The sequence below is a fragment of the Maylandia zebra genome, linkage group LG17 (assembly GCF_041146795.1).
Source record: "Maylandia zebra isolate NMK-2024a linkage group LG17, Mzebra_GT3a, whole genome shotgun sequence".
Taxonomy (NCBI): Eukaryota; Metazoa; Chordata; class Actinopteri; order Cichliformes; family Cichlidae; genus Maylandia; species Maylandia zebra.
Window position 1 is genome coordinate 16,860,102 of NC_135183.1, and position 11,667 is coordinate 16,871,768.

Below are 11,667 nucleotides of genomic sequence, written 5' to 3' on the forward strand. Positions count from 1 at the left end.
AAGGGTGGACTCTGTCTCCACCTTTAGGTTTCTGGGCACTCACATCACCTGGACCCACAACACCATTGCCCTGGTAAAGAAGGCCCGGCTGTGTCTGCACTTTCTCTGTTCTGAGGAAGAATAACCAGGACCAGAAGCTGCTGCTGGCCTTCTACTGCTCCTCAGTGGAGAGTGTGCCCTCCTCCTGCCTGGGTGTTCGGTACCCAGGAGCCACTACTGAGAACAGGAAGGCTGCACAGAGGGTTATTAACACCGTTCAAAAAATCATTGGCTGCCCTCTGCCACCCCTGCAGGCCATCGCCAGCTCCTCCTGTCTCAGGTAAACCAGGGCCATCACAGGTGTCTCTTCACACCCTGCCGGTTTCACGCTGCCCTCTGTTCACAGGTTCCCCATCAGATTCACTAACAGCTTCTTCCCCTTGGCCATTCAGACGGTTAGCAAACAGTATCCCCCCACACCCCACCCACAAATATGAACCATGGTCTGAGTAACCCCCATCACTCAGGTCACTCACACACAGGCTCTATTCAGACAAAGTTTTTTGCACTACTTTCAAGCACTTTGTTCTCTAATGTGTGCCTTTCTATTGTTCTGTAAATATTCCTCATGTCCACTATTTCTATTTTATTCCCGCACAGTTGGTGTGGAGCACCCATAATTTCGTTATACATGTACAATGATAATAAATAATAATAATAATAATACATTTTATTTATAGGCGCCTTTCAGACCCTCAAGGTCACCTTACAAGAACACGTGAACAATAGCATAAAAAACATTTTTAAAAAAATTATGTATATATATTAAACATGGTAAAATAAAATTTAGACATAAACAGTCATAAAAGTATAAAGACAAGTATAAAAACTGAGCAAGGTAAAAATGGACTAAGACAGATCAGGTGTATGCAATTCTAAATAGATGAGTTTTGATACGTGATTTAAAAGTGAGACAGTGTGTGGTCCGGAGAACAAGTGGAAGTGCATTCCAAAGTCTCGGGGCAGAACAACTAAAGGCTCTGAGTCCAATGTTAGTCAGGCGAGCAGGTGGAAGAGACAGAAGGGAAGCTGAAGAAGAGCGGAGTGTACAAAGGGATAAGTATGTATGGAGAAGATCGGATAGATATGGAGGAGCAAAGTTATGAAGCGCTTTGAAAGTGAGAAGCAGGATCTTGAAATTGACCCAGAGGTGAACTGGAAGCCAATGGAGCTGTTTAAGAACAGGTGTTATATGTTCAGTGGATCTAGTTCTGGAAATAATACGAGCAGCTGTATTTTGAACTAACTACAATTTATGGAGGGATTTGTGAGGTAGACCATAGAGAAGAGAATTACAGTAATCTAAACGAGATGTGACAAGAGCATTGACAAGCATGGCGGTACTGTTTGGAGTGAGTGAGGGAGGAAGACGGTTAATATTACGGAGATGAAAGTAGGAAGACTGAGTGATATTATTTATATGTGCTGTGAAGGACAGAGTGCTATCGAGGATGACACCAAAACTCTTAACCTGAGGGGAGGGTGTGACATCAGAGTTATCAATGGATACCGAAAGACTGGTTGGAACTGTAGTCAGTTTTGATCTGGTGCCTATTAAAATGAATTCTGTTTTATTGCCATTAAGTTTAAGAAAGTTGTGAGTAAACCAGACCTTGATTTCACTTAAACAGTCAGAAATGGATGTGGGTGGGCGAGTAGCTGTGGGTTTGGAGGATAGGTAGAGCTGGGTGTCATCTGTGTAGCAGTGAGACTGGATGTTATGCTTCCTAAAAATATTACCTAGAGGTAGGAGATAGATGATAAAAAGTAAAGGACCCAGGACAGAGCCTTGGGGTACACCGGAATTAACTGGAGTAGATACTGATCTGTGAGGGAGTAATTGAACAAACTGTGAGCGGCCAGAGAGATAAGAGGTAAACCAGGCAAGTACTGTACCACTGATGCCAACAGATGCTAATCTGTGAAGGAGGATGCGGTGGGAGATAGTATCAAAAGCTGCTATGAGGTCAAGGAGAATGAGGATGGAGATAAGTCCTGAGTCAGCTGCAAGCAGAAGATCATTGGTGATTTTTACTAGAGCTGTTTCTGTACTGTGACATGAACGGAAGCCGGACTGAAACTGTTCGTACAAGTTATTTTCAGTGAGATGACAATGAACCTGTGCAGCCACTATCTAGAATAAAGGGCTATTCTATTCTATTCTATTCTATTCTATTCTATTCTATTCAGACACCTAGAATTCTGACTTTATTTCCTAGATTTCTTATGTATTTTTCTGAAAATCCTACAAATATATGATTTTGTTGTGAGATGTTTAACTATTAACTCTCACACGCATTTGAAACATTTTAACTTTAATTAAAGTTTTCAATCTGAAAATTTCCACTGCTTGGTGAAAATACTGAGCTTAAACCCATGTAAACATTCCTCAGAACCACCAGTTCAAAGGTTAAAGGTTAACCCGGGATCTGGTTTCACTTTTTAAAGTCTTTTAAAAACTGTTAGAAAAAGCAAATTTAGTAACTGAAGAAATGTGAACTTTTCGTGGTTTCAACCACTTTTTTCAGACGGTCACTGTGGAAACAAAGTTCAACTCTTCAGTCCACCTTAAAAACTCAGAAAGCCGTCCCTCTGCAGGCTGTTGAGGAATTAATGAACAGCTTCCTGTGTGTGTCACAATGTTTTATTACACGCCTTTTAGAGTGTATTACTGTGTTAGTGTGTGTGGCTGAGTCACACTGTTTTATTACATGTGTGTATTAAAGAGTGTGTTACTGTGTGTGTGTGCACGCGCCTGTGTTTGGAGGCACAAAGGGCTCTCTGAAGGTTTTCCTCGGACTAAAATATTTGGTTTTCTTGAAACAAATCTGGGTCGTCTTCCAGGAAGGAGGTGGTGGTGGAGGAAGAAACACAAACACTGCACACACAGTTTTTACAGGAAACATTTGATTTAATTTCTCAGGAAAAAGTTCAGTCCAACTTTATTTGATCAGGATTTAAAGGGATAGTGCATTGCTTCATCACAGTAACTTATTCTGTTCACTTCCAGCTGACAGACCAGCTCAGCATGACTCACATTTCACAGTAATCCTTCTGTCTCTGATCCTGGGCCTCAGTAACAATGAGTGAAGCATGAAGCAGAGCAGGTGAGGATGCTCCTGTATGCTGATGATTCAGCTCCATGAAGAAACGTCATCCTGTCACTTTACACACTTCAGAACAAACTCAGGATTTAAATCTCTTTACATTTCTGCTCTTTCTGTCAGACTTTCTGCTTCAACATTTGAAATGAAGTCTCTCAGAATCCAGACTTTATCTTCAAACATAATCTAATCTCAGACTGAACTTTAATCCCAAACCTTCGACAGGTTATGTTGCTTCAACAGGATTTTACTGTCATGAGTTGATATTTATGCCACAAATTTACTCTTTTTGTTTCATATTGTTGACTTTCTACAAAGCATTCATCTAAAGATGTGTTCTCTGGATATAAAGTTTAATAAAAGGATTCTAGCATCACACATCAGTTTTATGTAAAAAGTTTAAAACCCCACAGACACAAGCAATAAAGGCACATTTTAGTCTTTGGCTGCTTCAGTTTGTTCTAAATTTGATTTTTCTGATTTATATCCTGAAAACACTTCAAAACTTGAACATAAGTGTAAAAATGTATATTTTTCCCTAATATTATATTTCAGATTTCAGTCTTTTTCTTCATTTGAAATGCGTCTCTCTGCATTACGAAGAAACGTTCAGAACGTCCTCCAGGACCGCTGAATGGATGCCAGCGCTCTGCAGACTCTGCAGTAGCCTCTCCACTGTCGCTCGCTTCCCTTCAGCCCGCCTCCACCGCACCAGCCCAGCGAGCGCCGCCGCCTGAGAACTGAGGCTGTGATCGGACCGGCATCGAAACAACACCTCTGCCGACAGACCCAGATCCAATAGCACCGATTCCCACTCGGCACCGAGCTGCAACGCCAGCTGGGACAACTCTCGATCTGAGGGAACCCGCTGTAGAACCGATTCTTGGAGCCGACAGGCGTCTGCAGACAGACGGAGAACAGGAAGGTCAAAGGAAATAAACTTTCACCTATATAAAAAAAAATCATTGTTTACCTTTTTTTTATTATCATAATGTCATTATCATCTTAGAACTAGAACCTCAGTTCTAATTTCAGATTCTGGATTTAATCCTGACTTTTATTTCTATTTCACAGTTTTTGTCATTTTTATTTCAAAATGTGGATTTTAATCAACTTTGAGTTCAAATTTCTAACAATAACATGAACAATAACACTTCTTTGAAAAAAAGTTTCTTTGACATTCAGTTTAAAACTTTTTTTAGACTTCTCCCGAAAACCAAAACTGTCACAAAAAAAAAAAAAAAAAAAAATCATGTTTAACCTCAGAATATGTACTGACAAAAAACAAAAAACACTTTTCAATGTAATCTTAATTCGTTGATTTTGGACTTAATGACTTATTTTCGATATAATTATTTCTTGTACACATCAACATATATATTCAGTTTTGTTGTTTTATAGGGAAAATTCAGATGTATCAAAAACTCAAAACTGTAAATGAACTAATACAATGAATTTATTTTCTAAATAACACAAAATATGACTTATTTTTATTTGCTTAGACAAAGACTTTATTCAGGTTTAACTGAAGATTTTTTTTAAATAGAATTTCTAATAATTACTTTTCAATTTATTCTTAGACTACATGTTTATTTTAATTTTAAAATTCTGAAATTCTCTTTAAACTAATTATTGAATTTGGAGTTTGTCATTCTGAAATATCACAAATTCAGACTTATTTCAAATCTGGACTAAATTTTCACATTTCAAAAAGAAAAAAAAGCAGACTTTGATCGACTGATTTATATTTGCCCTCTTCAGGTTTATTTCATAATATCAAATTCATCTAACAGATTTCCAGTTTAAATTGTTTTAAATCTGAACATTGCTTTGGTTTGTAAACATCTTATTTTAAATGTTATCTCCAAATGTTTGAATGTTTGGTTTGTATTGTCAGGATTGTGATGTTTTCAACTTAACACCCTCATAAGGACAAACAGAAGTGAATGGCTGTTTGGATTGGGCAACTCCGAGCCCGTTGGTGCTCTGCAGGGTGCCGTTTGTTTGTAACCTCAGCTGGTTGAGCAATTCGAACTTTCCGGGGGTTGAACAAACAGTGAAGCGTGGTTACTGTGACCTCACAGGAAAACATGACGCCAACAGCTCATAGTATTTTTTCTGTTGTTGTTGATGCTGCCGTCCAATGAATGAAGACCAAACGGCACAGCCCTCCCACCACCGCCTGCCTACGTTAAAATACTGAGAACTGAAGTTACAGCAAAAACCAGTGACAGCAGAACAAATAAAGTTTATTCAAACGGCCAGAACACAAACAAGTGTAGAATGTTTTTGCCTTTTTCTGCTTCAAATGCTGACATCACTGAATCCATGCACGGCAGGCGTGAGCCCACCAAAATCTATTTTTAAAAAAACTGTAATTTACATGACCTTTAAAATCCAAGCTTGTTTGCTGCTGCTGTAACCTCCTAGGACCTGGCGTCCACATATGTGGACATCACATTTTATCCACTTACGAGGACATTATACTGCCTCTGTTCTATCGAAAATCTAAACGAATACCCTCATATGTGGCTCTAATTTTTCTCAGAAACAAAAATTAGGTAAAAAAAAAAAAAAAAAAAAAAAAAAAAAAAAAAATCAAAAATCTGGTAATTCTTTGTTTTTACATTCATCGGGTCCCGATCAGCCCAAGCATCAAAGAGAAATTAAAAATGCATGCCATGGAAGAGTGCTCTGCAGGTGTGAGAGGGCTTCTCTGCTGCCGCTGATCAGACCAACCCCACACCAGGTAACTAGTGATGGCCAAACTCTGACCGTCTGAGGGGTAGTGAGACGACTCAGACGCCTACAGATCAAAAATAGAACATCTGCTGGCATCCGTCTGTCCGTCTGATCACTTCATTAATCACTGAAAGAGCTTCATTTTGTCCAAAACACAGTTTACCGTCAGCTGTGACAATGATGGAGTATCAAATCCACAAACGTTGGGTTAGGTGGATAACTGTTGATCACATTATTGTATTAATAAATGACTGCTGTTGATTTTTACTCAGCATCTGATGGAAGCTGCAGATTATTTGTTTCATTAACTTTAAACTGAAAGAAGAGGACAGTCTTCCTCTCGGGCTTTAATCAAAGTCAGGAGACTCGTTAAGACCAATGCTCCGTGTTCAGACTTCCAGCTCACAGGATGACTTCAACCTACAGGAAGTCCTGCACGATTCATTTGGATTCATTTTATAAATAAAAATCCACATTTTCAAATTAAAGTAAAAACAAATTTAAAATTCCAACCTTGTGTGTCTGAAGTTTACAATTTCTGGATTAAAAGTGACAAAGTTGTGAATTTTATGAATCCAAGTTATGAGATGAGTGTGAACTATACAAATCTAAGATTTGGATTTGAGGATTGAGCAAACAGAGAGAAAGTTACATTTAACACTAAAAAGTCTGAGTCTTTACATTTTAGTTCAGATTAGGACAGAGATGACAGGATTAGACGGTCAGGATTCTGCATCAATACTTTGTCAGCACGACGTGGGACTTTCCTGGAAAAAACAATCAAAATCAGGGACTCCGAGAACGGCTGCAGCAGGAAAATTCTGGGAAACTAAACTCAGACAAAAATAAAACGAGGGGATTTTGAGAGGCTGAAAACCCACCACTCAGAGGAGGAGGAAGAGTTTGTTTTCCTGCCCAGGCCTCCCTCGTCCACCTCCTCCTTTTATTACCTCCCTCTTGGTTTCCAGGAACCTGGCAGCAGCTTCCCAGCCAGATGTTTGGGATCACATTCACATGATGCTGATTCTGCATAATCCCAAACCTCCTTGGAGCAGATCAGTCTCCTCCCATTTTTCTAAGTGGGGAATTTGTTCTGCCGAACACTTCTGATTTTGATAAATGTTAAATAGTGTATTATATTTCTACATACATTTTTTGTGGGGTTTTTAGGCTTGTAAATGGTAAATGGCCTGTATTTGTATAGGGCCCTAAGGGCCCCAAAGCGCTTTACATATCCAGTCATCCACCCATTCACACACACATTCACACACTGGTGATGGCAAGCTACAGTGTAGCCACAGCCAACCTGGGGCACACTGACAGAGGCGAGGCTGCCGAACACTGGTGCCACCGTGCCCTCTGACCACCACCAGTAGGCAACGGGTGAAGTGTCTTGCCCAAGGACACAACGACCGAGACTATCCAAGCCGGGGCTCGAACCGGCAACCTTCCGATTACAAGACGAACTCCCAACTCTTGAGCCACGATCGCCCCAGTAAATCATCAGTGTGATTTCCCCCCTAAAAATAAATGGCACTATCCATTTTTAAGCAATTAAAAAAGCCAAATGCAGCAAATGTGATACAAATTAAAAGTCATATAAGAAAACTGAAATGTAATTTATGTTTTAAATAAATTTGTCACATGGTTCAATAAACTGTCGATTTTCAAAAATTAGAATTTTCTGGAAATTATTTCATGGTTCAGTCCTCAAATCAGACAATACTTCCATGAGGTTTGGTTGAACTAAATGTGACCCACTCACAGTGGTCAGAGTCTTTGATGTAGTCCACGTTACAGAGGTCCAAGAGAAGTGGTCTTACATTTGGACCTGGTCACACTGGATGTAGTCTCCTCAGACAAACATCAGTGACCTCTGACCCTCATCTGATCCTAAAACAAAGGACCCAGAGGCTGATCTGTGTCCTGGATCTGGTCTGGCTAAAGTACCTGCGCCTCATGTTTCTGCCAACAAGACTTCCGGGTTTATGTAGAGAGGTATGATTCCCCCGCACCCTGATTGGTTTTACCTTTGGGTCCGGGTTCAGGTGGGGTCTGGAGCTCCTGCAGCAGTCGGTCCCGGACCCAACTGAAATCCTGCAGGGACCGCAGGAAGGATTGGAAGGCCCGGGGCCCGCGGCTCGGCAGGAGGTCCAGGAGCCGGAGGGTCTTCTGTCTCTCCGTGGATCGGGACTCGATGTCCTCCACCTGCGCGTCCGTTAAAATCTCCTCCTGGTACAGAAACGGAACGATGGTTTCGCTGACCAGAAGCTGGCCGGACAGCTCCAGCCGGTGTTTTCGGAGGACGGCTCTGTGCACCGGGTCCATTTCACCGAAGCTCATAAAAATAAGCAGTTCCACATCATTAAACTAGTCCTTTGTGTCAGCTGTACAACTACCTTTCAACTGCTCTGTTTTTGTGCTCGGGTGGAAACAAGCAGGCGGAACCAAAGTCTTTGCTAATCACGTTGCGTTCACATTTTTTTATGGTAATACAATCTAAAATTTGCTTAGATTGGTGGTTAATATGGGATCTATTTGCGTGGAAGGATTGGTTAGTCGTTGATCTTAAATTCGGCGTGCGTTTATACCCCGGATAAAATTAACTTTGAGGGAAAACAGATTTTATGCAGATTGGTTCTGATAAGATGATTTCTGGTGACGTAAATGTACGCCGAAGTTCGGTAAGAAGCCTCGCAGAGCACACAGCATTAGCTAAAAACCAAGGGTAATTTTATAGATACAAGATATATTTTATTAATAAAAAAAGAAAATAACGTTTATAAAATATCTGCCGAATTCATTAAAAAGCCACAATCTGACCAAAGAAGTTAATATATTTGTTATATATCAGATACTTACATTTAGGAATTCAAAATAAAATTCCCCAAACTGAAAGATTTTCCATGGAGTTCACAAAACCTCGTGTCACATTGTCCTTTATTACAAGATTTTATTTTCAAAGACCAATTTACAGTTAACTGAATCTGTTTTTGACATTGTTATTGATAATATGTGATTCATATGTTTATTTGTGAGAAAAATAATTTATACATAGCCACCAAATGAAAAACAGTACACTGAGACAAATTCATAAAGCTGACTACTGCACAATGTTCTCATTTGCACATTTAAAAATGTGGGGAAAAGAATCTAAATTTTTACATCTTTAATTTAAAGCACCAGGAAGTTTAATCATGAACATTTGTTATTTCTACAAATCTAGAAAATGAATGGAATAACTTGCAGCAGTTCTTGCTAGAAGAACTTAAACAACAAATATGACCAGTCTATAAACACGTTTCAGGTTTCCTGGCACACTCAGGCTTCTATAAAGAATGGGCCTTCATAAACTAACCAGAGAAACAAAATTTAACAGAGAGATTTTATTAGCATCATTTGTTTCTTTGTATTATGTTTTTATTAAAAAAAATATCTGATTATTAATGAAGATATTCAGCTTTTTCCTTTCAATAAATGATAAAAAAAACCCCAACCATTTATTACACACATACCTGGGCTTCCATAGTTTTGTCCTGTGGGTGTGAATCAATAACAGCATGAAGTATAAGCAGCAGTGAGACATTATTGATGAGGCACCATATAAAATTTATTGATCTCCTGGTAGGAGCTGATCAGTTCATCGTTTACATGCTTCAGAAACATACCAGAAATACAGACACGATTAATTATATACTTCATCAGATCACAGGGGCTGCGATATGTACAAGAACGCGCACACGCCCTGCCTGCTTGGTGCATCCATGCTTAATTCAGCTGCTCTTTGTCATCTTCATCATGGAACTGGTCAGATATCAAGGCTGAAGCACAAACAAACACCCTGATTGGCCCTCCTTATACACACATCACAGGACACACCCTGTTTACCTGAGCAGCTACATGACCAATCAGCTCTGCCCCTTCTTCTTGGCCGATGCTGAGCTGTGATTGGATGTTTGAAAATGATTTTAAAGAAAGGTGACAGAGCGTGAGCATGCAGCATCGACGCCCTGTACCCGATCAGGGACAACTTGACAAAAACATAACATGGTCACTTGTGTAACCTTCATTTCTACGGTAACAAACAGGTTGAATCCATGACTAAATGTTTTTTTTTTCATTAAATTAAGTGCTTGCATGTCTGTTGGATTAATGAGGCAACCACAAGATTCCACAGGCCCCCCCAAAAAACATGCAATTTTTGAATGAAGTTTGGTTAAATGTGCTCCAGAGACTCAGCATTAACCATCAACACTGGTGGGTGAATATGAATCCTAAAAACAAAAGCTTTTTAATGAGGCTTGGTCAGGGTTTGTTAAACATGTTTGTGAAATGTGGTGGTTCAGCGGGTTTTGTTTTGTTTGGAGACATATTTGAGACTAAGACCATTTAATCCAAATCACACCCACTTGCACCACATTTCTGGGGATTTTTCTTTTACATTGGGGGTAAAACAAGAACTTTTTGTAAGCAGGAAAAACCCTGATGATTATGATGACGACAACAACAAAGATGGTGCTGAATTTATCGGGACTAATTACTAACACCAGCAGGATGTATTTAGATTTTTGAATTGAGTTTGGCTGAATTGTAGTTAAAGGTTCCTTCCTGAGTAAGGGCTCGAAGCTAGAGATATGGTGTCAGTGAGACTTCCTGGTAAAATAAAATAAAGATATAAACATATTTTTTTTACCAGGTCTCAGTGTCTGTGCTGAATTTAGGAGACCATGATACTGGTAATAAAAACGTAGGATATTTAAATTGAGTTTGGTTGGAAGGTCTTCACACAGCCTGAAGCTGGTTCATTGGTGCAGACTGAGGTTATTTGATGAATTGAGCTTTGAAAGTGTGCCTTTCCGTCTCCTTGCTACAGAAATAACAGGTCCTGCACCTTTACAGCTCTGAGCCAATCACAGTTTAAGAAAACTGAGTATTTACTACATGCAGGTACAAAGTCTGAGGAGCTTGTTTTGATTCTGAACGTCCACGAGGACACCTCGACTCTCCGCCTCACCAGCGTTCACTGTCACAGGCTGTCTGTCGGCCAATCAGAAGGCTCTGTTTACTTGTGTTTACAGGTGGGACTGACAAGCTCTGACTGGTGGAGAAAAATGGAAAATTATTCTATTTCCTGATTTTTGTTTTCCTTCTGTTAATTATTTCCACAGAAATCCTCGCAGAAACTTTCCAACATGAAGAGGCCGAATAATCAATCAAAAGATCAATTAGAAAATCAATCTGGAACCGCTATTTGGTCTAAACATATTTTTTTCTTTTTTTCACTGATCAAATAATCAATAACTTAATGGGAACAATAATTACTAACTTGATCAATAATAAACATTTAAAAATGTGAAAAAAAGGTTAATCAATAATCGATTAATATTCATGTTTCAACACTTAAATTACTGTGACCAGGTTGAAAGAGGTTAAATATGGAGGACCAACATGGCCAAAACTCTGCACGAAATTAAAAACACACAAAATAATGAAGTTATAAGATGGGACATATTTCAGTATTTGTATTAACACCTCTAGTTTTATTTACAATTTTTGAATTTATTTAAAAATATTGTAAATAAAAATAAAAATATTTTAGTTTTGTTTCTGTTCTTTTTTGCTTTTGTATTTCCCTCCATATTTTCAAAGCTTATTTACTTTAAGTAAAGTCATACAAATAAAAAAAGCAAAGAAAACATTAAAGAAATAAAAACAAATATTAAAAGTTTAAAGTTATTTATTTTGTTTAGTGAAGTCATTTCAGTCCTCGTCTTTTAAAAGC

The 11,667-nt window shown here is 39.0% G+C and overlaps 1 protein-coding gene across 1 annotated transcript; it reads right to left on the reverse strand.

The window, feature by feature from the left end:
• Nucleotides 1–2,929: 2,929 nt before the first annotated feature.
• On the reverse strand, nt 2,930–8,326 carry cradd (CARD and death domain containing adaptor protein). Its single transcript, XM_004564900.4, has 2 exons — nt 7,916–8,326; nt 2,930–4,043 (listed from the first exon to the last, which is right to left on the reverse strand). Exons 1-2 carry the CDS (start codon nt 8,226–8,228, stop codon nt 3,739–3,741), a joined length of 618 nt encoding a protein of 205 aa, XP_004564957.1. The 5' UTR covers nt 8,229–8,326; the 3' UTR covers nt 2,930–3,738.
• Between the last annotated feature and the right edge of the window lie 3,341 nt (nt 8,327–11,667).

Coding starts and splice junctions, on each gene's coding strand:
- cradd (XM_004564900.4), bottom strand. CDS start 8,228: ATGAGCTTCGGTGAAATGGACCCGGTGCACAGAGCCGTCCTCCGAAAA. Junction 4,044..7,915: donor ACCTGAACCCGGACCCAAAG/GTAAAACCAATC, acceptor GTCTGTCTGCAG/ACGCCTGTCGGCTCCAAGAA.